This window comes from Capra hircus, chromosome 14 (assembly GCF_001704415.2).
Source record: "Capra hircus breed San Clemente chromosome 14, ASM170441v1, whole genome shotgun sequence".
Classification (NCBI taxonomy): Eukaryota; Metazoa; Chordata; class Mammalia; order Artiodactyla; family Bovidae; genus Capra; species Capra hircus.
Genome location: NC_030821.1, coordinates 47787527 through 47815140, shown reverse-complemented (window position 1 = coordinate 47815140; position 27614 = coordinate 47787527). Strand labels below are relative to the sequence as shown.

Here is a 27614-nt window from a genome sequence, read left to right as displayed (position 1 = left end):
CAATGAATATTTAATACTCACAACTCCTTGTTGCGTTGTTAGGTACCACTGCCAATCTTTATAGATGAGGAACTGATTGGACAAATGATATTCCTAAACCACTACAACCACCACCGCTACCACGATGAATGGAAACAGGAATAGGCCACGTTCAGGGAAATCAATCAGCAGCAGTTTATTTTAAGTTAGGAAATGAGCACTAGGCCAGGGAAGTAAAGAGAGGGATACATCCCTGAGTTCGTGTAAGAGAAATGACAGCCTGTATTCATACCTGTGAAGCAAGCCCCTTTCATTTCCTAAGCGGTTTATCACTCTGGGGCATCTCTCACAGCCACCACCATTTTATTTGGTCTTCAGATGGTAGCTACATCCTCAAACGATAATGTAAATATTCCCTTGCTCAGTGGTGTAGTGAGTGAGTGAAGTCGCTCAGTCGTGTCTGACTCTTTGCGACCCTGTGGACTATAGCCCACCAGGCTCCTCAGTCCATGGGATTCTCCAGGCAAGAATACTGGAGTGGGTTGCCATTTCCTTCTCCAGGGGACTAAAAGAAATATGAGCAACCAGGGACAAATTCGGCTGAGGACATGAGAGAGTGGTGATGCTATTTAACCCAAATGGTGATTTGGGAAGGGGAGGTGATCAGGAATATGATATTGTGGAGTGAGCAGAAGAGTTCAGTTTTAGACATGGAATTTCTTCACACTGAAGTCTGGACTTGGTCAGACAGCCGCACGAACAGTTCCTGCCGATAGCAAAAGATTCAAGGTCTCACATATATTTGGTAGTGATGGTTAACACAACTAAATGGATTAGCTCTTTGAAGTCGTGAAGAAAAGAAAGAGGAACAACAAATTGAGTCTTGGGAGTGTCTGTAGCGAAGAGGCCGAAGCGGGGCAATCAGGATCTTAATTATATATCAGCATTTAATAACAATGGTTTTCAGAGTACTTTACTAACAGTAATTTCCCTGAAGTCTCCATACACTCTGGGTGATGAAACTTTTAAGAACTCACAACATTCTCTTAGTCTTTAATCTTAACAAGTGATTTATTTTAGGCTTAAATGGTATTGCAGGGAATGTGCTAGTCCAAAGAATAGAATTATTATAAAATATTTCCTCTGAGGTTGAAATTCATTAAAAAATACTAAATGAGACAATTAATAAAACAGGGGAAGAAAAGGACAATGATTATATTAAAAAACTGAATTCCAAGAAAAACTGCTTTAAAACTAGCTTCCAAGAAGGCAAAGTGTGAACGTGGTGAATTAAGTAAGATATTTGTCCCATGCAGAGTGTATGAAGCATGGTTATTTATTTATATCCTATGGATCCTCCCAAATCTGGAGACTCTGGTGGGTCTGGGAAGCTATATATATTTTCAAAGTTCCCTCTCATTTAGTCTCACTTTCTTGCAACCAGTGAAATTGCTTAGCCGTGTCCGACTCTGTGATCCCATGGAGCCTACCAGGCTCCTCCATCCATGGAATTTTCCAGGCAAGAGTACTGGAGTGGATTTCCATTTCCTTCTCCAGGGGATCTTCCTGATCCAGGGATTGAACCCAGGTCTCCCGCATTGCAGGCAGATGCTTTACTGTCTGAGCTACTAGGGAAGCCCAAAGTTCTCTAGGTGATTCTAATAATCAGTCAAATTTGACAAGTCTTAGACTAATAAAGGGCTTCCCTGGTGGCTCAGATGGTAAAGAATCCGCCAGCTATGCAGGAGACCTGGGTTCTGTCCCTGGGTCAGGAAGATCCCCCAGAGAAGGGAATGGCTACCCACTCCAGTATTCTTGCCTGGAGAATTCCATGGACAGAGGAGCCTGGTGGGCTATGGTCCACGGGTCCCAAAAAGTTGGACACAACTGAGCCACTAAGCACACATACAGACTAATAAAGGAAACAGACCAGTTCATATGAGAAAAACCTTTTCTCTAGCTCTAAAATCTGAAAGAGATTTTATTCTGTGAACACTGAAGAACACCGAATAATAAAATACACAATGTCCTCAATAGCATAAACAAAAAAAAAACAGGCAGAGATTTTATATGTGTGGATCTTACACTGACTTTGAGAAATAAAACCCCAAGACATAAAACTAAATTCTGTTCATGTGAGTAAAGAACCATATGGGTCAATGGGAAAAATTATATTCCTTGGTCCTTTTCAGGAATTCTGGTTAGGGACCAGAAATTTGCTTATTTGTAAAAACTTGTTGTTGTTCAGTCCCTAAGTTGTGTCTAACTCTTTGCGACCCCATGGACTGCAGCACACCAGGCTTCCCTGTGCTCCACTATCTCCTGGAGTCGAGTCGACGATGCCATCCAACCATCTCATCCTCTGTTGCCCCTTTCTCCTCCTGTAGTACTCCAGTTGATAGTGATGAAAGTGGTTCAAAACCATATTTTTGCACTAAGAGAATGGATGGTTAAAAATGTTCCTTAAAGTTTTGGGTTTACATATGCCATTTGTGATTGACACATTCACCATTTTTGAAAACTGAAGCAGGAGAAAGCAGCAGGATTAATCTACTTCCACAAAGTGGGCTGGGAATAATTCTGTGGTATAAAACCAGAGAGCTTCTTTCAGTGAAAAATTTTCTTCAACCCTTGGGAAAATTGTAAAAGCATGGGCTGCATCATATGCCATTAGAATAGATGTCAGTCTCACTGAAAGGAAGAAATGGATAATAGGATTGACATTCTATTATCACAGGTGATGATTTAGCAGTCTCGACCTCCCATTTCCTCCCTTCCATTATCCTATAAGGCAATTTTAATCAGTGTTTACATTACTGCCTATGTAAAATTGAAGAGTCAGATAGTGTTTCATACTTATTTCCTTCCTAGCATCACTTTTGTTTTCTGGAATCAATAACTGTCTCATTTCCACCTCACCCCCACCCCCAGTATAGGTTTCTAATAACTGATTGTCGCTTCAGTTGCTCAACTAGACCTGTTATCTGATCACCAGCAGCTCTTTTTCCCCCAAAGCCCCCACCATCCCAGGTAACATTTCATTTCCCATACCACCCGCCCCCTCATCTCTCTCTGAAGCCTCATCTCCTCTTGCTCAATCTACAGGCTTTGGGGACACTTTTGTCTTAGAACTCACTTTTTTGGTGTGTGGGGCCACAGCACTGCTTGTGGGATCTTCGTTCCTAGACCAGGGATTGAACCCAGAGCTCTCGGCAGTGAGAGCACAGAGTCCTCACCGCTGGATCTCCAGGGAATTCCTTTAGAACTCACTTTTGATGTTTTTCTGTGTGGGATTTGCTATTTCAACCGTGGGCTTTCCTGTCCCTTGTTTTTCTGAAGTGCATTATCCAGCAATTCCCCAAAGAGAGGTGTGTGGCAGACATTCTTCTTGAGTCCTTACCTGCGCACACAGTTGATGGTTGGTTAAAAACTTCTAGGACAAAAAATTTCTCCCTTAGGTATTTGAAGGCATCATGTCCTAAAACCCACTGTTACGCTGAAGAAGCCTGTGCCATTTAGATTCATGCTCCCTTCTAAGTGAGTCTAACTCCCTAATCCTACCGACACACTCACAGCCTGAAGATTTGAAGGGCTTCCCCTTGTTTTCATTCCTATATCCAGACCCTCAACTACCCATACGTTCTCTCGGAAGGTACCACTGTTACTGTTTTTTAAAATTTGGGGGTCTTTTCCAAGAGACACTGTCTGCGTACACAAGTAAATGCACGTATATAGGCCCCTCCTTCACTCTCCACTTCAATTTTATTTTTAAATTTTTTTGGAGTATAGTTGCTTTACCACGTTGTGTTAGTTTCTGCCGTACAGCAAAGTGCATCACCACAGGTATACATATATCCCCTCTTTTTTGAATATCCTTCTCATTTAGGTTACCACAGAGCATTGAGTCGAGTTGCCTGTGCTACCGAGTAGGTTCTCATTAATTATCTATTTTAAACACAGTATCAATAGTATATATATGTCAATCCCAATTTCCCAATCCCTTCCTCCACTCCTTTCCCCCTTGGTAGCCATACCTTTGTTCTCTACAACTGTGTCTTTACTTCTGTTTGCAAATAAGATCAAGTATACTATTTTCCTAGACTCCACATACATGCAATACAGTGAACAAATACAATATTTGTTTTTCTGACTTACTTCACTCTGTGACAATCTTTAGGTTTATCCATGAGTATGTTACTGGCATTGCATTCTCTGCTTTAATTTCCAGAAGTTTCAAAAGGCCCAGCATCAGTGTGGCTAGAACCAAGACTTTCACAATCAATATTTCAAATATTGAACTGTTTTCCTCCTAATAAACCCAAGTATTTTAAGCTCCCTGCAAAATGGGAAAGACAGATGAATTTTCCTGTACCAATAACCCTGGAAACTGGTAGCGAGATGTAGGGGGATGCACTGTGCTGGTGAGTGAGAAAGACTGGCAAGGAAGCGGGTGCAGAAGTCCAGCACTGGTAGAGTTAAGAGAAACCTGCACTTAAATCTTTTCTCATTTTCTCCAGGATTCTAGCCTCTCTGCTACTAGTCAGCTTTACTTTTTAATTTTTATATTGGGGTATAGTTCAATGTTGTGTTAGTTTCCAATGTACAGCAACGTGATTCAGTCATATATATACCCTTTTTCAAATGAGTTTCTCATATAGGTTATTAAGTTTACTTTTTCTTGAAGTGACAACCTGGATGTATGAAAATACTCACAAATACTCAAAAGATCCCCCAGAAGCAGTCAGGAAAGATTCGGGTTTCAGAGAATTGGCCCAGTCATTCCATCAGCTACTGCAGAGCTATAATTTATTTATTATCTATTGATATTTTATACACACTGGACAGAAGGAAATGCTATTCAGGAAGGAATTGATACTGGTCAAGAATCCTTCTCTGACCCTTTTCTCCATCTGAGGACAGCCCTTGTCCTCTCTGGCCACAGGGGTGGCATGTGACCAGAGCCGGGCCAAATACAGAACTTCATGCTTCCTTGACCATGGGGACTGGCCTAACAAACTGGCCTAATGAACCAGTGTAAGTCGCTGAGTCCTTCCCCTAGGAGTTTCCAAACTGAAGCTGGAAGAACCAGCTTTCCCGGCTGGTGAAGAGCTCACAGCTGCCCATAATCATGTCTGCACCATGTGAAGAAGCCAGTCTGTCGTGGAGGCTTGGACTCAAAACAAGAAAAGACCAGAGAGGTGTTGGGGGTTGAGATGATAGGATCCAGTTCTTCACTCCTGTTCACAAGCCTGACTTCACCTTCATCCATCTCAGGTTGGTTACACTTGCCAAGCAACTTTCTTTTTTGCTCACACTAGTTTCGTCACCTGCAACAGAATATCTCTAATCTATTTAGCCCCAGCTCTATATACCTAAGTGCTTACCAGGAATCTCCCTCTGGATGTCCCTTGGTACTTCAGACTCACACCTACAGTACCACGCATCGTTCCACCCATCCTCCCTCTACCTACTCCATTTCCTGTATTCTATCTTCCTGGTTATCAACTCAGCCACTGGCCAGCTGCCCAGGCCAGAAACCTGCAGCCCCACTGGGTTTCTTCCTTTCCACCTAGTCCCCATCCCTCAGGGCCTAACGGGTCTCTAAGTTCTTTTCCTATTCACAAATATTTCTCCTATCTGTTCCTCTGTCTCCTACTACATCTGAGACTCCTTTGGCCTATTTTCTCCTTTCCCTGTGGTGCTGAAAAGGCCATCTCAGAATGCTTACTCTGTGTATTGTCTCTGACGAATGGGGTATGCTTCTAATAAAACTTCCTGGGACCTTTCTAGTCCCAGATGATTGGTCTAGAGAATTTTACCCTACGGTCTGGTCGATAACATATAAGGATGGCAGGAGAGCATTCAAGAAGAGATATGGAAGATTAATTACACCAGTCATGTCCTCTTCTATGAGGTGATCTGAATCTGAGACACCTAGAGGGTTACTCAGTGGTTTCAAACAAAAGCTGAACATTTACAGAGAAAGGACAGAGGTGATGAGAAGAAGAATGTAGAGACACTTGAGAAACTAGGAAATGGGTAAGCAGACGCTATGAGTAATCCACAACCTATGGGTGTACTGAATAGAGGGTAAAGTAATTGACTGCAGTGATAGAAACAAGAAGAGCGAAATTACCATCATGGTTGGGGGCAAACTCTCTGGTGAGGAAGCAACAAAATAATACTAGTCCTATTCCACCACCTGCTTGTCAATTGCTAAGCTGTGTATACTCCAGCCTGTGTGGCTGGAGGACAGCACACTGGTTCCTATGAGTTTCTGTGTTCCCATGAGATGCTTTTTATCCTTATGACCTCAACCCACAAACACTATACTGTGTAGTATAGTCATATAAATAAGTTAATTCCCCAACCACATGATGTTTTGCCCTGTTAATGTGCCTACATTATTTCCTCCAACTAGAACAATCTTCTCATGTCCCAAAGTGTTAGTTGCTCAGTTGTGTCTGACTCTATGGAACCCCATGGACTGTAGCTCACCAGGCTCCTCTGTCCATGGGATTTTCCAGGCAAGAATACTGGAGTGGGTTGCCATTTCCCTCTCCATGGGATCTTCCTGACCCAGGGATTGAACCTGGGTCTCCTGCATTGCAGGCAGACTCTACCATCTGAGCCACCATGGAAGCCCTCTCATGTACAAAATACCCCTAAATTCGTCACCTGGCTGCACTGCTGCTTACTTTTCAAGACTGGGCTTAGGCTCCTCTAAGCAGTTTTCCATATCCCATCCAGGTTACACTCTTCCTTTACTCCAGACTTACTGCTACTGCTATATTGTAACCGTGTGTCTCCACAAGCAGATGAGCTTCTGATGAGAGCGGGATGCTGTTCTATTTCTCTTTGTATCCCTAGTGCTGGCCCAGGATCCACACAAAGCAGATACTTAGTGGATGGTATTGTTTTTCTTAGAGGTACATATATACAATGGAATATTACTTGGCCATAAAAAGGAACAAAATTGGGCCATTTGTAAAGATGTGAATGGACCTAGAGGCTGTCACAGAGTGAATTAGGTCAGAGAGAGAAAAACAAATGATGTATATTAATGCATATATGTCGAATCTAGAAAAATGGTACAGATGAGCCTATCTGCAGGGCAGGAACAGAGATGCAGATATAATGGATGAGTAGACACAGGGGTGAAAGGAGAGGGTGGGGTAAATTGGGAGGGTGGCACTGACATATATACACAACCATGTGCAAAACAGCTACTGGAAACTGCTATAGAGCACAGGGAGCTCAGCTCTGTAGAAAAAAATATAAAAGATAAAAAGAGAGACGAAAGAGGTAGGGATAGAGATCCATCCCGGGAAGGGAGTCTTAAAAAAGAGAAGTTTACAAACACGGGGAAACACTCTCACTGGCGAGCCTTGGCACCTCAGAGGGCAACATAACCAGGAAGAAAAATAAATAAATAATTAAAACCCACAGATTATGTGCCCAATGGTAACTCCCAGTGCAGAAGCAGCAGAGACGCCCGCATCTGCCACTAGCAAGTGGGGGCTAGGCAGGGAGGCGTGGGCTGCCTTGGTTAGGATAAGGACTGGGCCTGAATGCCCCAAAGGCAATCTGAGGGAACTAACTTGAGATAGCAAACCAGACTGTGGGATAGCTATGCTTCGAAAAGCCCTAACTGCCAGGCCCACTCACAGAACAAAGGACTGAGCAGAGCTTGTCAGCTGTGGACCGGCCCGTCCCCCGCCAGAGACAGGCAGCTGAGGGCAGCCAGAGCCGGAAGGCGGCAATTGCGGCTCGAGAGAGGCATCATCTACCAAACTGCAAGGAGGCTTTGTTGCTAACTAAGACTTGTTTGGATTCTGGATGGTCAACATCCGCCAGGAGGACTGTAGCCAGAGATCAGCTCCCCAGAGGAGACACATGGCACACCTCAGAAGGTGTGCCAGTTGTACACCCAGAAAACCCAGTGGGGAGGCGATGAGTCACAGCCTTCAATTGGGGTGACCACGCTCACCAAGCATCTGGTCACCTGAGCTGCTCGGACCTGGGAAGGGCACCAAACGCAGGCCCAACCGAGTCTGCGCCTTTGTAGAGTACCCGAGTACCTGAACCTGAGCGGCTGAGACCTGGGAAGTGCATACAACCCAGGGCCGGCCTGAGACAGTTCCCGGCAGAGCAACCTAGAGCCTAAGCAGTGTAGACAGGGAGTGGGGGCAAACCCAGTGTGGCTGAGATGCTGCGAGCACACGCCAGTGTTATTTGTTTGCAGCGTCCCTCCCTCTGCACAGCATGACTGAACAAGTGAGCCTAGAAAAGTGACCACCACCACCCCCTTGTGTCACGGCAGAAATTAAGACACTGAAGAGACCAGCAAACAGAAGAAGCTAAAACAAACAGAGGGAACTGCCTTGGAAGTGACAGGTGCAATAGATTAAAACCCTGTTGTTAGCACCGACTACATAGGAAGGGGCCTACAGACCTTGAGAAGTATAAGCCAGATCAAGGAACTATTTGAAAATGAACTGACCCCACTGTCCACAACACCACCAGACAAAGTCCTAGATATATTTTTACTATTATCATTTTTTGAATTAAAAAATTAAAAAAATGTTAAGTCCTCTATTACTTCCTTTAATTTTCATTTTTATAACCTATTACTTTGCAAAAAAAGGACCCTATTTTTTAAAGCAAACTTCATATATATATATATATATTATACTTTTTGTGACTTTGTTTTCTTTAATATTGTATATTTGAGAATCCAACCTCTACTCTAGATTTTTAATCTTTGCTTTTTGGTATTTGTTGTCAATTTTGTACCTATAAGAAACCAATCTTCAGTACCCATTTTTACTTGGGAGAGAGATTACTGGCTTGATTGCTCTCTCCCCCTTTGGACTCTCCTTTTTATCCACCAGGTCGCCTCTATCTCCTCCCTCCCCCTTCTCTTCTCTACCCAACTCTGTGAATCTCTTTGTGTGTTCTGGATAGTGGAGAACACTTAGGGAACTGATTACTGGCTGGATCTGTCTCTCTCCTTTTGATTCCCCCCTTTATCCTCCTGGCCACCTCTGTCTTCTTCCTCCCTCCTCTCTTCTCTGTATAACTCTGTGAACATCTCTGAGCAGTCCAGACTGTGGAGAGCACCTAGGGAAGTGATTACTGCCTAGCTTGCTCTCTCCCCATTTGATTCCCCCTCTTCTCCTCCTAGTCACCTCTATCTCCCTCCTCCCCCTTCTCTTCTCCATGTAACTCTGTGAACCTCTCTGGGTGTTCCTCACTGTGGAGAAACTTTTCATCTTTAACCTAGATGTTTTATCATCGGTGCTATATAGATAGAGAAGTCTTGAGGCTACTGTAAGAATAAGACTGAAAACCAGAGGCAGGAGGCTTAAATACAAATCCCAAGAACACCAGAGAACTCCTGACTCCAGGGAACATTAATCGATAGGAGCTCATCAAACACCTCCATACCTGCACTGAAACCAAGCACCACCCAAGGGCCGACAAGTTCCAGAGCAAGACTTACCAGGCAAATTCTCCAGCAACACAGGAACACAGCCCTGAGCTTCAATATACAGGTTGCCCAAAGTCACACCAAACCCACTGACATCTCATAACTCATTACTGGACACTTCATTGAACTCCAGAGAGAAGAAATCCAGCTCCACCCACCAGAACATCAACACAAGCTTCCCTAACCAGGAAACCTTGACAAGCCATCCATCCAACCCCATGCACAGCAAGGAAAATCTACAATAAAGAGAACTCCACAAACTGCCAGAATACAGAAAGGCCACCCCAAATACAGGACTGTAAACAAGATGAAAAGGCAGAGAAATACCCAGCAGGTAAAGGAACAGGATAAATGCCCATCAAACCAAACAGAAGAGGAAGAGGTAGGGAATCTACCTGATAAAGGAAGCTCAGCTCTGTGTTGACCTAGAGGGGTGGGGTGGGAGGCTCAAGGGGGAGGGAATATATGTATAGTTATAGCTGATCCACTTGTATAGCAGAAACTAACACACTATTGTAAAGCAATTATACTCCAATTAAACAAAAAAATTCCAAGAGGATAAAAAGAAAGAAGGGAAAAAAAAAAAAACCCCCACAAACCACTTGTTTATAGGCTCGTTCAGTAACCAAGTTTAATAACCTTCCATTATCAGTCCTCTTTCACTAGATCCACCTGCAGTCTGAAATGTGCTCTGGTACCTTAGAGAAAGACAATGGTTCCACGGCTTTGTGTATGTGACCCCCTCAATTTGGAAAGCCCTTCTCATCCCTGTCCTCTAACTCACCATGGTTTTAATTTGCATCTTCCTCATGATTAGTGATGTTGAATGAATATCTTTTCATGTGCTTATTGGCCATTTGTATATCTTCTTGGGAAAAATGTCTCATCAAGTCCTTTGCTCATTTTGGGTTGTTAGTTTGTTGTTGAATCCCCAGTTACTTTGTAATATCGAATGGTTTCATGAACACACCAGATCTCCAGAGTTTAGGATGATATGAAAATGCTAGAGGCCTTGGGGAAAAGGTGCTTCCCTGGGTGGCTCAGCTGCTCAAGAATCTGCTGGCAATGTGGGAGACCTGGGTTTGACACCTGGGTTGGGAAGACCGCCTGGAGAAGGGAACGATTACCCACTCCAGTATTCTGGCCTGGAGAGTCCCATGGGAGGACACAACTGAGCGACTTTCACTTTCACTTTGGGAAAAGGGGCAGGGAGAGATGAGGTTGTCAAAAAAAAAAAGTTTTAAAAGAATTTTTTAAAAGTCTTAGAAAAGAGAATAGGAAGTAGTTTCAGGATTCTGAGCTAATTTTTGTACTGTTATTTAGCAACCTTATGGGTTAAATAAGCACTGGTGGTTGACCTTAGAACCTAACCACTATTTAAAAACACTATTTATATAAAAAATAATCTTATAATATTCTAATCTTAAAAATCTTTGGTATGTAATTCATATATATTTTGATGATGGTGGTGGTTTAGTCACTAAGTTGCGTCTTGCAATCCCATGGACTGTAGCCATCTAGGCTCCTCTGTCCATGGGGTTTCCCAGGCAAGAATACCTGAGTAAATTGCCATTTCCTTCTTCAGAGGATCTTCCCAACCCAGGGATTGAACCTGGGTCTCCTGCATTGCAGGTGGATTCTTTACCAACTGAGCCAGTATATACTAAAACCTAAATTAGTAAAACATATTGGTTGTACTAATGGATTACAGAAACAATTATTTATACACAATGACTTTAATTGGGAATTTAATGCTTTTCTATTACCAAACGTTGATTTACATGAATCACTTGTAGGATGCCATTAGAAGAAAATACATACGATACAGAGGAACAGAGTTGATGTTTAATCATGATATGATCGAGAGAAACATGAAAACAAGCCTCTAATCTACTGATATAGACAAAGGTTGTAGAAAAGGAAGGATGACATTGACATCTGTGCTGTTAACTGAAGCAGCTGGGAAAAAAAAGTATTACTGACCACTGGTCATAGATAAATGATCTCTAAAAATAATATCCAGTTTAAATGACATAAAACTTATTATTTTAAAAGAAACCGTTACTTTGCTTATTGAAAATGCATAAACAATTGGATTTCTGCATTTTTGGTAAAATGTTATAAGAGCTTGGTTAGATAAATAGCTAATATTGTAGGTGCAAAATGTGATTTACACATTTTAGAAAAGATATAATGTTATTTAAAAGTATATCTAGGGTTATTTTCAGTGTTCCACAGGCTATATTCTCTGTAAATAATTCATAGTTAACAGAACATCTCATTCTCCAAAATCAAAACAACATAATCTTTCATTAAGCTGAAACTAAAGATGAGCTTTCCATTTCTTCTCAGGATCTGCGTTGCTAACTGTGGAAAGAAAATTACAGAGTAAACATTTAACGACAGACAAGTAAAATCACTGGATTTTAAGTTATCTTGTAACTAGAAAGAGCATTAATTCTTAAAAAAATTTTGTTGCTCAATATAAAGTTGGGGTTTCTCTTGTGGCGGGGGTGGGGGGTACAAATAACGTTGCTAAAACTTCTACACAGGATCCAACTTTGCACCTCTTGCTTTTTAAGCAGCAAACTTCTAAGATTATTAAGTTGACAAGTCAACACTAGTGAACAATTACAGAATTACTGCTTTAGTATCTTTGAGTTTACCACCTTTACTACTGCGAAACCTCTGGCTGTTCCCAAATCTACATGTAAAGTTCTTTGTGGTCACTCTGGCAAAAGCGAAGTTTTCTTCCCGCTACATTCGGGTGGGTGAGGACTGGAGCCCCCACGCAGGGCTCTCACTCCTGTGGGAGCTTTTGTTCTAATGTGTCGTTCCCTGGCCTTTTGCTACTGACCGTTCCTAATGACTGTCTCTCCCACTCACAGTGACATTCAAGGGAGAACTCTGGTAGGTGGTGTTTTTCCTCACAGGAAAACTAGTTCATTTGTTAACAAATATGTTCAGCACCCAAAATAAAAAAAAAATTGGAAGAATACTTACATATTTTTCCTTCTTTTTCTAATTTTTTCAAATGTAGCAAGACATTATGTTGGGCCATTTTATGTAAATGCTCGGGAGTATCCTAAAGGAAAGATGAGAGTATATTTTAATTTTTGGTTTTAATTAATTTTTTCTGGCCATACTACACAGTGTGCAGGATCTTAGTTCTGAACTCTCACCCTCTGCAGTAGAAGCATAGACTTCTTACCACTGGACCGCCAGAGAAGTCCCTACAACATTTCTTTTTCAAAAAAATAACATGGTTAATCTTTTTGAAATTTTTAAAGAAAAAAGACAAAAGATGACAGTCTTTGTTGTTGTTGAGAAGTACTTTTAAAAAAATATTTTAACTGAAGGATAACTGCTTTACAAAACTTTGTGGTTTTTCTGTCATACATCAAGAATCAGCCATAGGTAGGTCCATGTCCCCTCCCTCCCAGACCACGCTCCCATCTCCCTTTCCACCCCACCCTTCAGCCTGTCACAGAGCCCGTTTGAGTTCCCTGAATGAGACGGTAAATTCCCATTGGCCATCCGTTTCACACAGGGTATTGTAAATCTCTATATTACTCTCTCCATACATCTCCCTTTCTCCCTCCTCTCCTCCCACCTTGTCCATAGGTCTGTTCTCTATGTCTGTTTCTCTACTGCTACCCTGAAAATAAATTCATCAGTGCTGTATCTTCAGATTCCATATACGTGTGTCAATATATGATATTTATATTTCTCTTTCTGACTTCCTTCACTCTGAGTAATGGGCTCTAGTTTTGTCCACTTCATTAGGACAGATTCAAATGCATTCCTTTTTATGGCTGAGTAGTATTCCATTGTAGATATGTACCACAGCTTCTTTATCCTTTCATCTGTCAATGGACATCTAGGTTGCTTCCATGTTCTAGCTACTGTAAATAGTGCTGCAGTGAACACTGGGGTACATGTGTCTTTTTCAGTTTTGATTTCCTCAGGGTATATGCCTAGGAGTGGGATTGCTGGGTCATATGGTGGTTTTCCTGGTTTTCCTCTGGTGATCATATGGGGGCTTCCCTGGTGGCTCAGAGGATAAAGTGGCTACCTGCAATGTAGGAGACCTGGGTTCGATCCCTGGGTTGGTAAGATCCCCTGGAGAAGGAAATGGCAACCCACTCTAGTATTCTTGTCTGGAGAATCCCATGGACAGAGGAGCCTGGTGGGCTACAGTCCATGGGGTCGCAAAGAGTCAGACATGACTGAGCGACTTCACTTTCTTTCACTTTCACTTTCACAGTGGTTTTATTCCTAGCTTTTTAAGGCGTCTCCATACCATCAAGAAGACAGCTTTAACTCTAGGTTTTTATATAGTAATAACCAAAACTATTTCATCCTATATATGTCTCACTTTGGGTCACTGCTGCTGCTGTTGGTGCTGTTAAGTTGCTTCAGTCGTGTCCGACTCTGTGTGACCCCATAGACAGCAGCCCACTAGGCTCCCCCATCCCTGGGATTCTCCAGGCAAGAACACGAGTGGGCTGCCATTTCCTTCTCCAATGCATGAAAGCGAAAAGTGAAAGTCCAGTTGCTCAATCATGTCTGACTCTTTAGTGACCCCATGGACTGCAGCCTACCAGGCTCCTCTGTCCATAGGATTTTCCAGGCAAGAGTACTGTATAATTCACTAGCTTGTTGTATTGTTTAGATTCCACATTATAAAAGGTAACATACACTTATTTGTCACATACACTATTTGTCTTTTTTATTCTTTAAATAAGAATTTTTCAAACTCAAGCTTCTTAACTAAATTGACTATCTCCATTTCTCAGCTCCCTGAAAATGTTTTGTTAAGGTCATCAAATTACATTTTAATGAACATTCAAAGAATTCTTTTAAGTCCTCATTTTACCTGAAATCAGCAGCACATCAGGCTTCTGTCCTTCACTATCTCCTGGAGCTTGCTCAAACTCATGTCAAACTCAGTGATGACACCCAACCATCTCATCCTCTGCCACCACCTTCTCCTTCTGCCCTCAATCCTTCCCAGCATCAGGGTTTTTTCCAATGAGTCAGCTCTTTGCATCAGGTGGCTGAAGTATTAGAGCTTCAGCCTCACCATCAGCCCTTCCAATGAACATTCAGGGATTGACTGGTTTGATGGGATGTTAAAGACCTTTACTAAATGAAACTTACTCAGGTTCCTTTTCAAGTTCATCTTTAGTTACACTCTCAGGTATCTTATGGCCATGGAGTCTTAAAACCCAGATAATCTTATTACATTCTTAACCCCTAAGCTATACTGCCTACATCAGTTATCTAATACACATTTGCTCAGAAACTGAATCCTACGGATGGATTGCCACATGCTGCTGTTAAACAAGAATGTGCTCAGAGGCCACTGTGTGAGGGGCTCTTTCTCTACTAAATGACTCTCCTCATGCTCTTCTTTGAGGCCTTTTTCCTTTTAATCCTTTGGGCTTCCCCTGTGGCTCAGCTGGTAAAGAATCTGCCTGCAATGTGGGAGACCTGGGTTCAATCCCTGGGTAGGAAGATCCTCTAGAAAAGGGAAAGGCTACTCACTCCACTATTCTGGCCTGGAGAATTCCATGGACTGTATAGTCCATGGGGTCTCGAAGAGTTGGATATGACTGAGCGACTTTCACCTCCACAGGCACTGCTACTAATTCTCACTGCTATTAGCCAGGATCTGTCTCCAGCAGATCACCCCTTCTCATTCGCTGCCGAGTAGGACACTAGATAATCAAGATGGTCAGAGTAATATATGATTGTTGTTAGCTGCTCAGTAGTGTCCCACTCCCTGCTATTCCATGGACTGTAGCCCACCAGGATCCTCTGTAGCCTGATCATGGAATTTTCCAGGCAAGAATTCCGAAGTTGGTTGCCATTTCCTTCTCCATGTAAAACATAAATCATAACAAAGCCTCATCACCAGGCTGTTGGCAATGATCTCCTACAGAATGAAGTATAAAAGGCTTAATAAAGGCTCAGAAGGGTTATTCTCTGGGCCAGTGTTTATCAACTTCTGCGTTCTAGAAACTTGAGATTTGATGATCTCAAATCTATACAAGTGACTAATATTACTTAAAAAATTAACAGACTCATTCTGCTCCATGATGTGATGAGTTTACCACATTAATAGTCTAGTGAATAGATTCTTCTATTAAAATTGTGGCTATGTACAAATAAGAGAAACAAAATTTACCTTGTAAATACTTTTTACAAGTTCCATTGCTGTGAATGACTTTTCAAAGTTTTCATGAAATACTGTAAGAATCTGCTGTTCTCGGATGTTTCTGTGAGAAATGTACTGTAGAATTTTAGCTTCGGCATTATGGATAACTGGGCCATGTCCTAAATCAGAATAATTATAAAAATTATTTCAACCAAATAAAAAATTTTAAGTACAACTGAAGTTAATTCACTCTACTCAAAAAATATTTCAAAGTGTACTGGAAAAGGCACACTAAATATACAAGTGAGAATTATTTGGCAAACTATACAGGTAATAAGAGATTTAAAAATTACATACCAAGATACAAACTTTTAGAGAATTACGTCAAAATCTATATAAAATATTAGTGTTCATTAGAAAAAAGTAGAGTAACAATTAAAAGATAACAATAAAATTAACAATAAAAATAGTAACCACAACAGTAACAACAGGTAGTATTAACAGTGTTCATTATTTGCCAGTGGTTCAGTTGCTGTGTCCGACTCTTTGCGATCCCGTGGACTGTAGCATGTTAGGCTCCTCTGTCCTCCACCACCTCCCAGAGTTTGCTCAAATTCATGTACTTGAATCAGTGATGCCACTCAACCATCTCATCCTCTGCTGTTCCCTTCTACTTTTACCTTCAATCTTTCCCAGCATCAGCTAATGAGTCAGCTCCTTCCAACAGGTGGCCACAGTGTTGGAACTTCAGCTTAAGCAACAGTCCTTCAATGAATATTTTGGGTTGATTTCCTTTAGGATTGACTGGTTTGATTTCCTTGCTGTCCAAGGGCTCTTAAGAGTCTTTTCCAGCACCACAATTGAAGAGCATCAATTCTTCATGGCACTCAGCCTTCTTTATGGTCTAACTCTCACATCTTTACATGACTACTGGAAAAACCATAGCTTTAACTATACGGACCTTTGTTGGCAAAATGATGTCTCTGCTTTTTAATACACTGTCTAGATTTGTCATAGCTTTCCTTTCAAGGAGCAAGTGTCTTTTAATTTCATGGCTGCAGTCACTGTCAACAGTGATTTTGGAGCCCAGGAAAATAAAAAGTCTGTTGCTGCTTCCATTGTTTCCCCAATATTTGCCATGAAGTGATGGGACTGGATACCGTGATCTTAGTCTTTTTTTTAATGTTGAGTTTATTTGCCAGGTACTGCTCTAAATGCTTGATACACTTTATTCTTACAAGAATCCCATGAAGTACATATGTTTATTTTCTCCTTTGAACAGCAGAAACTGAGGCATAGGAAGGGTAATTAATCTGCCTGTAGTTACATAGCTAAGTGGAGCTGGGATTCTGACTCAGATGCTTTTAACCACTCTGTGTTCTTAACCACTATGCTTATCAAAGATTGAAAAGTGGAATATATAAAGTAACTTCATGGAAGTGATGAAGAGCTATTAAAAATTCACAAGGACCACAGGAGAAGTTTTATGTACAGGCTAGCAGTTCAGAAACATTGATAACCCAGATAAAGTCATAATGAAATTTACCTTCTCTTAAAACAGTGAAAATGAATATATTACACCAATCTGCAAGAGAGTTTTTTTTTAAGATATTCGAGAACAATCACCAGGGGTAGGGGCTTCCTTGGTGGCTCAGTGGTGATGAATCTACCTGCCAGTGTAGGGGATGTGGGTTCGATACCTGGGTCAAGAAGATCCTCTGGAGAAGAAAATGGCAACTCACTGTAGTATTCTTGCCTAGGAAAGCGCACAGACAGAGGAGCCTGGCGGGTTACAGTCCATGGGGTCCATGACTTAGCAACTAAAGAGTAACAACAAGAAACCAAAAGTAGACTAACCTGTTATATAAAGAGCTCAGGCTTTATGATACGGACTACCATTTACTAGCTGTATGGCTGTGAAAGTCTCTGAACCTTGGAGCTTATTTCTTCAGCTATCTGCTTCACTGAGTTTTTGTGAAGACAGCTTTGTGAAGATCCTGACACTGTACCTGCAGGTAGGGTAGTAGGCTTTAATATGTGGTAGCTATGGCTATGGAATACCATTGACAAATGGGCTCCTGCTGGACCAATAAGCCAGTTCACTGGATTCACTAAAGCCAACACTCCAAGAACCTGTACCAGGCACCCTCTCATTAGCTTTGCTCCAATGTGAGTGCATCAAACGTCTACTCTCTTCTTTTTCAAAACAGTTGTCAGCCTCTGCTTCTTTGATGTCATACATTAATCCAAATGCCTAGTCCCACCAACTGTATGTTTCCCACCCCTCAGCAGTGGGAACTCATGAAAGAATATGAAGGTATTGAAGACACTGTATTTACAGACCTTTTCATGGCTCTCTGGCTCAGAACAAGTCAGAAGGCCTTGAGAGAGTCAGTAATTGAGTCTCTTTTCCCTCCTGGGTCCTTCTGTTCCCTCCTGGGTCCTTCTGTTGGGTCCTGTATCTTTCTTAGGTTTTAAGAGGGAGGGGGGATTCATACTGTAGAGCAGGGCAGTGATAGGTGATATACTAATAATAGGTATTTTTTTTTTCCTGAGGAACTGAAATAAATGTACAGTCTCACAGTTAATATGGAAAATACTGATTTCCATGCATGCATGCTTGTTACTTCAGTCGTGCTCTTCTCTTTGCAACCCTATGAGCCATAGCCTGCCAGGGTCCCCTGTCCGTGGGATTTTCCAGACAAGAACACTGGAGAGGGTTGCCATTTCCTTTTCCAGGGGACCTTTCTGACCCAGGGACCAAACCCACGTCTCTTAGTCTCCTGTATTGGTAGGCAGGTTCTTTACCGCTAGTGCCATCTGGGAAGCCCCACTGATTTCCACAGTGTGAGTTAAAAAACTAAAGCTCAGAGGTCAAATGTTACTTGGTCACATGGCTAAAATTCAGTCCACAGCAGAAATCAAGTTAACAAAACTAAAGATAGCTCATGAAATGAAAACATTTTCTGGTCCCAGTAAGTTTATTTCCTTTGTTTAAGAGTTCTATTAACAGCTGGGTAGATGTTAAAAAATAACCCTATCTTTAAAAAAGTTATTAATACAACTCTCAGTCTTCTTTTTAATTGCATTGCTAGACAAGACTTAGGGGTTAATTTAGAAAGAAGCAATTTATACATATCTCTTCAAGGCTGAAGACACACACAAACCAAAAGGAAATCTTTCTCATCATTTGAAACAAATGGTTTGCTAGGTTAAAAGAATGACCCACCTGGATATATAACTTTAGCTTTGATTTTTAATAACTCTTTCAGGGAGTTCATATAATCATAGAGGTCTTCAAATATAGTTGTTCCTTCCCCTAGGATGCAATCTCCAGAAAACAGAGCATTTTCTTCTTCTAAGACTAGAGCCATATGATCATCAGTGTGGCCAGGTGTGTATATAACTCTAGTTCAAAGAAGAAATAGCAACAGTTGGAACTCGTAGGCTTGGAAGAAATTTTGAGTCGTAAATTATTCTCTTCTTCTTTATGGAAAAGACGCAAATAAATGATGTCAACACATTTTCTGAAAAGAGTGGAGTCTTAACCACTGGACTGCCAGGAAATCCCCTACATGAAGGTTTATGACCTTAACGATAATCAACCAGTTAAAAAACTAAGTCTAAATAATTTGTTCTGCAGAGTACTTGATTGCTCAGCCACATACAGGCAACCCTCTCTAGTAGTCATTTTTTTCTGTTGTTACTCCTGTACTTTGAGTTGTATACTTTGAATTACTGCAGATTTCACATTGTTTTCTTGTTTACTGTTCTACCTCACAAGGCTATGATCTCTGAAAGGCTGGACTCCTGTCTAATTCTCATCTTTATATTCCCAATGCTTAGCACTCAGTAGTAGCTAATATCAATATATTGCTTTCCATGTGCCAGGCACTGACTTCAGGAATTTACAAGCATTATACACTTAATCCTTCCTACTAGTAATGGGGTGGGTACTATTAACCTCTTCATTTTCTATTTTAGATAATGAAATCACAGGAGATAGCAAAAAATGTCTGATGGAATAAGATTTAAATTATGTTTTATTTAGCTTGAGAGGTTAATTATCCTTACCTCTTTTTTAAAATAAAACTTTATTTTTTGGCTGCAAAAACAGAGCTCTGTTTTGATTTTTTAAATTAATTATTTTATTTTTTCAGCTGCTCAATGCAGCATGAGGGATCTTAATTCCCTGACCAGGGATCAAACCCATGCCCTCTGCAGCGGAAGCATGGAGTCTAAACTACTGGACTGCCAAGGAAGTCCTTCTCTTTGCCTATTCTAAACAGTATTGGATTTTATTTGCCTGGAATACTTTAGATAATTTTTCTCAATAATGGACTTTTTTGGGGGGAAGATCGGGCAGATATAATTGCATATTTGCATTTATTATATAGGAATTGAGCATGTGTTTCTGGTTAAGACTGGATTGAACACCTGCATCGCTTCTTTTCCTAAAACATCAATAAATTACCATCAAGGGATATGTGAAAAATGGCATAAACCCATAGGAGTGAGGAGAATGGACCATATCATTAGAATTCTAGAAGCTAAAAGAAGACATATGCGTGAGAAATGACTTATTAGATGAGAGAAAAACTGACATCTAAGCTGGCAGACGTGAAAGCTGAGACCCAACCAGATTCACACTGTAGAAGTCTCCAGTCTCTGGACGTGGGGCACCAGGAATCTAGAAGTAGAGGGGGGAATGGAGATTAAAGGAAGAAAGATTGGCTGAGAGTGTATTTAGCAAACATTCAGGTCTTCAGATTCCCCTCTCATTTGGAGCAGCCTGACAAGCACCCCAACCCCACTGAAGGAAATGCCTGGAGATTTAATCTTCAACGAAGGAAACTTCAATGAGGGTGAAACATAGACACCGACAGAGGTAGTGACACTCTTCGAAAAACAGGAAGACCACGTGAATACACATGGATCCGCAAGCCTTCTTTCCACACTCAGCTCCTATAATGCTGGCAGCCAGGCCTTTACTCTTCATGAAGATGAGAAGAGTCTTTGCTGGGAAACATTCCCAGCTCAGGAAGAAAGACTCTGATTCCTATGTTGGAAGTTCCTCAACTAAACAATTCATCTAGATGACGCCACAGGGTGGCGCACAACCTACAGGAGCCCTCTTAGGTTTTCAGAGCTCCCAAAGAGCTGTCATCTCCCTTAGAAGACATCCTGGGGGAGGGCATGGCAGCCCACTCCAGTGTTCTTGCTGGGAGAATCCCAGACAGAGGAGCCTGGCGGGCTATACTCCATGGGGTCACAAAGAGTCTGACATGACTGAAGCAACTGTGCACACATTCACCCTTAGAAGACACTGGTAAACACCAGATCACGAGGCATCTGAAGAGAACCTTTCAAACTGAGGAGAGCAAATAAAAACAAGCAAACCAATTTAAAGGCTACAAATTATAAGGAAGAAAATTTCCAACAAAAACAAACACACACACAAACCTCCCCTCCACAGCCACAAAGAAAAACAGCTCCACTAATGTCCTAGGAGAGATGAGAAGTTGCAACGATGAAACAAGAAAGAATAGTATGAACAGAGCATTTATGGGGCAAAAAGATCTCCTGAAAGCTAAAACTGTGAGAAGAGAAAGGGAAAAATTGGATTAGGAGATTAAAAACCACCCAGAAAGTACAGCAAAAAGGCAAAAAAGACAGAAACCAGGAGAAAAAAAAAAAAAAAAGTTAGGGGATGAGTCTACGCGTTCTAACAAAACAGGAGGGGTTTAATAAATGAAACAGGACAAAACAGATTACAGAAAACATCAGTGAACAACTTCAGGAAAATTGTGAGACCTGAAGGACACATGTTTCCAGACTGAAAAGGCCTTTCAAGGATCCACCATTATAAACTTCCTCCAAGGTATACCACTGGGAATTTCCAGAACATAGTGAAGAAGAAAAAAAACAGAAAGAAAAAAAACAAACAGGTGGTCAAAAAAGTTCAGCAATCTGAAAGGTTTCAGATTTCTCAGTCTTGATACTGTATTAACTAGAAGGCAATGAAATCTTGCATATGAAACCAAGAAGGAAAAAAGATTTTCAACCTGGAATTTACAAACAGTGCATTTTAAGTCAAGTTGGATTAAACAGAGACATTTTTAGATATGAAAGGTCTTAAAAATGCACTTTCTCAGAAAGCTATTGGAGGTGGGCTCCACCAAAACAGGAGTATCAAGAAAGAAAATTATGGGGTACAGGGGACAGGTAATCCAAGGCTGGAGGGAGGCAAGGGGAAGCCCCAGGTGAGCATGAAGGGAATTCTGGGAGGATCATACAGTCAGCCTGGAAGAGACCCATCCAGGACAGCAAGTTAGGAGGCTCTGAGGGAGGTTCATCCAGAACACGGAAGTGCGAGAATCCCAGATACATTTAAACACTCTGAGAGAACATTTATGTGATTGGAGTTGAATTAATGATAAGTATATAGAAAATTATTCAAGTAACAAAACAATTATTAACTGCAGGAAAGCACGAAAGGAAAATTAAGCACAGTTTACTACATGGTTCAGCTATAAATAGTATCTATAGTCCTAGTAAGGTTAACATTGAATACTGAGCTAACCAAAATTATGACCCCAGAAGACAGGGAGACAGGAATGGAGCCCTTAAGTAAGAGAAGTGTGAAAACCAACTCTGATTTTTTTCAGAGTGGGAAATTAATTTTTTAAAAAACAAACCTAGTATAGAATGGACTTTTGGACTCTGAGGGAGAGGGAGAGGGTGGGATGATTTGGGAGAATGGGGGGAAACCAACTCTGACTTTTTTCCGAGTGGGAAATTATTAAAAAAAAAAAAACAAACTAGTATAGAATGGACTTTTGGACTCTGAGGGAGAGGGACAGGGTGGGATGATTTGGGAGAATGGCATTGAAACATGTATACTATCATGTAAGAAACGAATTGCCAGTCTATGTTCGATACAGGATACAGGATGCTTGGGGCTGGTGCACGGGGATGATCCAGAGAGATGATATGGGGAGGGAGGTGGGAGGGGGGTTCAGGATTGGGAACTCATGTACACCTGTGGCAAATTCATATCAATGTATGGTAAAACCAATACAGTATTGTAAAGTAAAATAAAGTAAAAATAAAAATAAAAAAATAAAAGTGACTAAGAAAAGTGAAAAGAAAAGAAAAAACTAAATGGGAAAGTCAAGATGCAGCAAAGGATCAAACAGTCCTTCAAGATTTGTTATTGTCACTGCTCCACCCTCTTTCATTTTTTCTCCCTAGAGGTGTCCACTTTCACCCCTTTTGCTAATTATGTATGTTATGTGCCTGAATTTTTTTTGAGTGTGTGTATCTGTCTGGCCTAAAAAAGCTACCTACCGAAGGTAATTCTGCATTCCTCTCTGCTTCAAGACCTTGAAAAGCCTACCTAATGGTCTAATAAACATATTTTCAAGCTTGGTTTTAGATTCTAGCAAGTTATGATGAGTAAACCTTCTTCTGGGCTTCCTATGTGGTGCTAGTGGTAAAGAATCTGCCTGCTAAGGCAGGAGACATGAGACTTGGGTTCAATCCCTGAGTCAGGAAGATCCCCTAAAGGAGGGCATGGCAACCCACTCTAGTATTCTTGCCTGGAGAATCCCAGGGACAGAGGAGCCTGGCAGGCTATACTCCATAGGTTTGCAAAGAGTTGGACATGACTGAAACAACTGAGCGTGCACATGCAGGTAAACCTTTTTTTAATAAAGTAAGTTAGATTACATGACTTTTTAAAGTCTGAAGTGAAGTGAAGTCGTTTAGTTATGTCCGACTCTTTGCAATTCCATGGACTGTAGCCTACCAGGATCCTCTATCCATGGGATTTTCCAGGCTAATCGAGAATTTAAAAGAGAATCTATAAAAAATAGACAAATACGTTTAAATTATATGTCTTACTTAAGCTTAACTCACAGGGCTATATTACGAGTAAGCAACAATGAAGCTTCACTAACAAGATGTGTAACTATTAGCAACTAAAGGCTCAGTTTTTTATGGACTACCTCTAACAAACACTTAAAAGTCAGATAGTTTCACTATAATCTGCACCAGAACTTAGGTAAAGAAGGAAAACTTATGACTGCCAAACCTGATAAGGCTGCACAAAAAGAAAATTAACTACCCAGTCTCATTAATTAATATTATTATAAAAATCTTAACCAAAATATTAGGTTAGCTAAAAAGTTTGTTTGGGTTTTTCCCATAAGCTGGCATGGAAAAACTTGAATGACCTTTTTGGTCAACTCAATATTAACAAATAGAATGCAAAAGCAAATTTAAAAATCACACAGTGATCAAATAAAGTTTATAAAAACTGCAAGGGTGTTTCAATAAGATCCCTGATAATAATAATAAAGCTATGGAGAAAACTAATAAGACCACTGCCCTAGACATTGCAAAGATGACAAAATTCAAATCGTAACAGTATTTAAGAAAACTGACACCACTCTAATGGCATGAATGATAAATTAATAATAATTAGATTTCAACAGAGGAGCCCAAAATGCAGTACTTGGGTGGAATCTCCAAAATGACAGAAGGATCTCTGTTTGTTTCCAAGGCAAACCATTCAATATCACAGTAATCCAAGTCTATACTCCGACCAGTAATGCTGAAGAAGCTGAAGCTGAATGGTTCTATGAAGACTTATAAGACCTTCTAAGACTAAAACCCAAAAAAGACAACCTCTTAATTAAAGGAGACTGGAATGCAAAAGTAGGAAGTCAAGAGATACCTGTATAGCAGGCAAGTTTGGCCTTAGAGTACAAAACGAAGCAGGTCAAAGGCTAACAGAGTTCTGCCAAGAGAATGAACTGATCATAGCAAACACCCTCTTCCAACAACACAAGAGAAGACTCTACACATGGATATCACCAGAATGTCAACACCAAAATCAGATTGATTATATTCTTTGCAGCCAAAGATGGAGAAGCTCTATATAGTCAGCAAAAACAAGACCGGGAGCTGACCATGGCTCAGATCATGAACTCCTTATTGCCAAATTCAGACTTAAATTGAAGAAAGTAGGGAAAACCACTAGACCATTCAGATATGACCTAAATCAAATCCCTTACGATTATACAGTGGAAGTGACAAGTAGATTCAAGGGATTAGATCTGATAGACAGAGTGCCTGAAGAACTATGGGAGGAGGTTCCTGACATTGTACAGGAGGCAGTGGTCAAGACGATGCCCAAGGAAAAGAAATGCAAAAAGGAAAAATGGTTGTGTGAGGAGGCCTTACAAATAGCTGAGAAAAGAAGAGAAGCTAAAGGCAAAGGAGAAAAGGAGCAATATACCCATTTAAATGCAGTGTTCCAAAGAATAGCAAGGAGAGATAAGAAAGTCTTCCTCAGTGATCAATGCAAAGAAATAGAGGAAAACAACAGAGTGGGAAAGACTAGAGATCTCTTCAAGAAAATGAGAGCTATCAAGGGAATATTTCATGCAAAGATGGGCACAATAAAGAACAGAAATGGTATGGACCTAACAGAAGCAGAAGATATTAAGAAGAGGTGGCAAGAATACACAGAAGAACTAGACAAAAAAATTGTCATGACCCATATAATGATGATGGTGTGGTCACTCACCTAGAGCCAGACATCCTGGAATGTGAAGTCAAATGGGCCTTAGGAAGCATCACTATGAACAAAACTAGTGGAGGTGATGGAATTCCAGTTGAGCTATTTATTTCAAATCCTAAAAGATGATGCTGTTAAAGCACTGCACTCAATATGCCAGCAAATCTAGAAAACTCAGCAGTGGCCACAAGACTGGAAAAGGTCAGTTTTCATTCCAAACCCAAAGAAAGGCCATACCAAAGAATGTTCAAACTATTGCACAATTGCACTCATCTCACACGCTAGCAAAGTAATGCTCAAAATTCTCCAAGCCAGACTTCAACAGTACGTGAACTGTGAACTTCCAGATGTTCAAGCTGGTTTTAGAAAAGGCAGAGGAACCAGAGATCAAATTGCCAACATCTGCTGGATCACTGAGAAAGCAAGAGAGTTTCAGAAAAACATCTATTTCTGCTTTATTGACTACGTCAAAGCCTTTAACTGTGTGGATTACAACAAACTGTGGACAATTCTTAAAGAGATCACCTTACCTGCTTCCTGAGAAATTTGTATGTGGGTCAAGAAGCAACAGTTAGAACTGGACATGAAACAACAGACTGGTTTCAAATCGGGAAACGAGTACGTCAAGGCTGTATATTGTCACCGGGCTTATTTAACTTACATGCAGAGTACATCATGCAAAATGCTGGGCTGGAGGAAGCACAAGCTGGAATCAAGACTCCTGGGAGAAATATCAATAACCTCAGATATGCAGATGACACCACCCTTATGGCAGAAAGTGAAGAAGAACTAAAGAGCCTCTTGATGAAAGTGAAAGAGGAGAGTGAAAAAGTTGGCTTTAAAACTCAACATTCAGAAAATGAAGATCATGGCATCTGGTCCCATCACTTCATGGTAATAGATGGGTAACAATGGAAACAATGAGAGACTATTTTTCTGGGCTCCAGAATCACTGCAGATGATGACTGCAGCCATGAAATTAAAAGACACTTGCTCCTTGGAAGAAAAGCTATGACCAACCTAGATAGCATATTAAAAAGCAGAAACATTATTTTACCAAAAAGGTCCATTTAGTCAAAGCCATTGTTTTTCCAGCAGTCATGTATGGATGTGAGAGTTGGACTTTAAAGAAAGCTGAGTGCTGAAGAATTGATGCTTTTTAACTGTGGTGTTGGAGAAGACTCTTGAGAGTCCCTTGGACTGCAAGGAGAGCCAACCAGTCAATCCTAAAGGAAATCGGTCCTGAATATTCATTGGAAGGGCTGATGCTGAAACTCTAATACTTTGGTCACCTGATGTGAAGAACCACCTCACTGGAAAAGGCCCTGATGCTGGGAAAGATTGAAGGCAGGAGGAGAAGGGGACAACAGAGGATGAGATGACTGGATGGCATCACTGACTTGATGGACATGAGTTTGAGTAAGCTCTGGGAATTGGTGATGGACAGAGAAGTCTGAGGTTTTGCAGTCCATGGGGTTGCAAAGAGTCAGATACGGCTGAGCAACTGAACTGACTGACTGAGATGATACCACTCTAAAGGCTGAAAATGAGGAGGAACAAAGAGCCTCCTGATGAGAGTTTGAGAAGAGTGAAAAAGCTGGCTTAAAACTCAACATTCAAAGAACTAAGATCATGGCTTCCAGTCCCATCACTTCACGGCTAATGATGGGGAAAAGTGGAAACACTGGCAGATTTTATTTCCTTGGGCTCCAAAACCACTGTGGATGGTGACCACAGCCCTGAAATTGAAAGACACTTGCTCCCTCGAAGAAAAGCTATGACAAATCCAGACAGTGTACTAAAAAGAAAGACATCACTTTGCCAACAAAGGTCCGTATAGTCAAAGCTATAGTTTTTCCAGTAGTCCTGTACGGATGTGAGAGTTGGACCATAAAGAAGGCTGAGTGCTGTGAAGAATTGATACTTTTGAACTGTGGTGCTGGGGAAGACTCTTGAGAGTCCCTTAGACAGGAAGGAGATCAAATCAGTCAATCCTAAAGGAAATCAATTGTGAATATTCATTAGAAGGACTGATGCTGAAGCTGAAAGCTCCAATATTTTGGTGACTTGACCTGAAGAGTCAACTCATTGGAGAAGACCTTGAGGCTGAGAAAGATTGAAGGTAGAAGGAGAAAGGGGCAACAGAGGGTGAGATGGTTGGGTGGCATCACTGACTCAAGGCACATGAGTTGAGCAAACTGTGGGAGATAGTGAAAGACAAGGAAGCCTGGCGTGCTACAGTCCATGGGTTGCACAGAGTCAGACATGACTTAGCCACTGAACAAGAAGAAAACAGAAATGAGTGTAACTTAGAATGATTTCTCCCTTACCAAAAAAAAAAAAAAAAAAAAATCAAGTCCTTATAAAAAATTCTGCTAAAAATGTAATAGATA

The 27614-nt window shown here is 41.0% G+C and overlaps 1 protein-coding gene across 1 annotated transcript in view; it reads right to left on the bottom strand.

Moving 5' to 3' along the window:
- The window catches only part of LACTB2 (lactamase beta 2), a 34417-nt gene continuing 17992 nt past the window's right edge, over window positions 11190-27614 (bottom strand). Inside the window, exons 4-7 of the mRNA XM_005689055.3 lie at window positions 18865-19043; window positions 15666-15814; window positions 12476-12557; window positions 11190-11839 (exon numbers count right to left, since the gene is read on the bottom strand). Of these exons, the coding sequence (XP_005689112.2) occupies window positions 11796-11839; window positions 12476-12557; window positions 15666-15814; window positions 18865-19043 (454 nt within the window). The 3' untranslated portion in view covers window positions 11190-11795. The remainder of the gene's footprint in view (window positions 11840-12475; window positions 12558-15665; window positions 15815-18864; window positions 19044-27614) is intronic.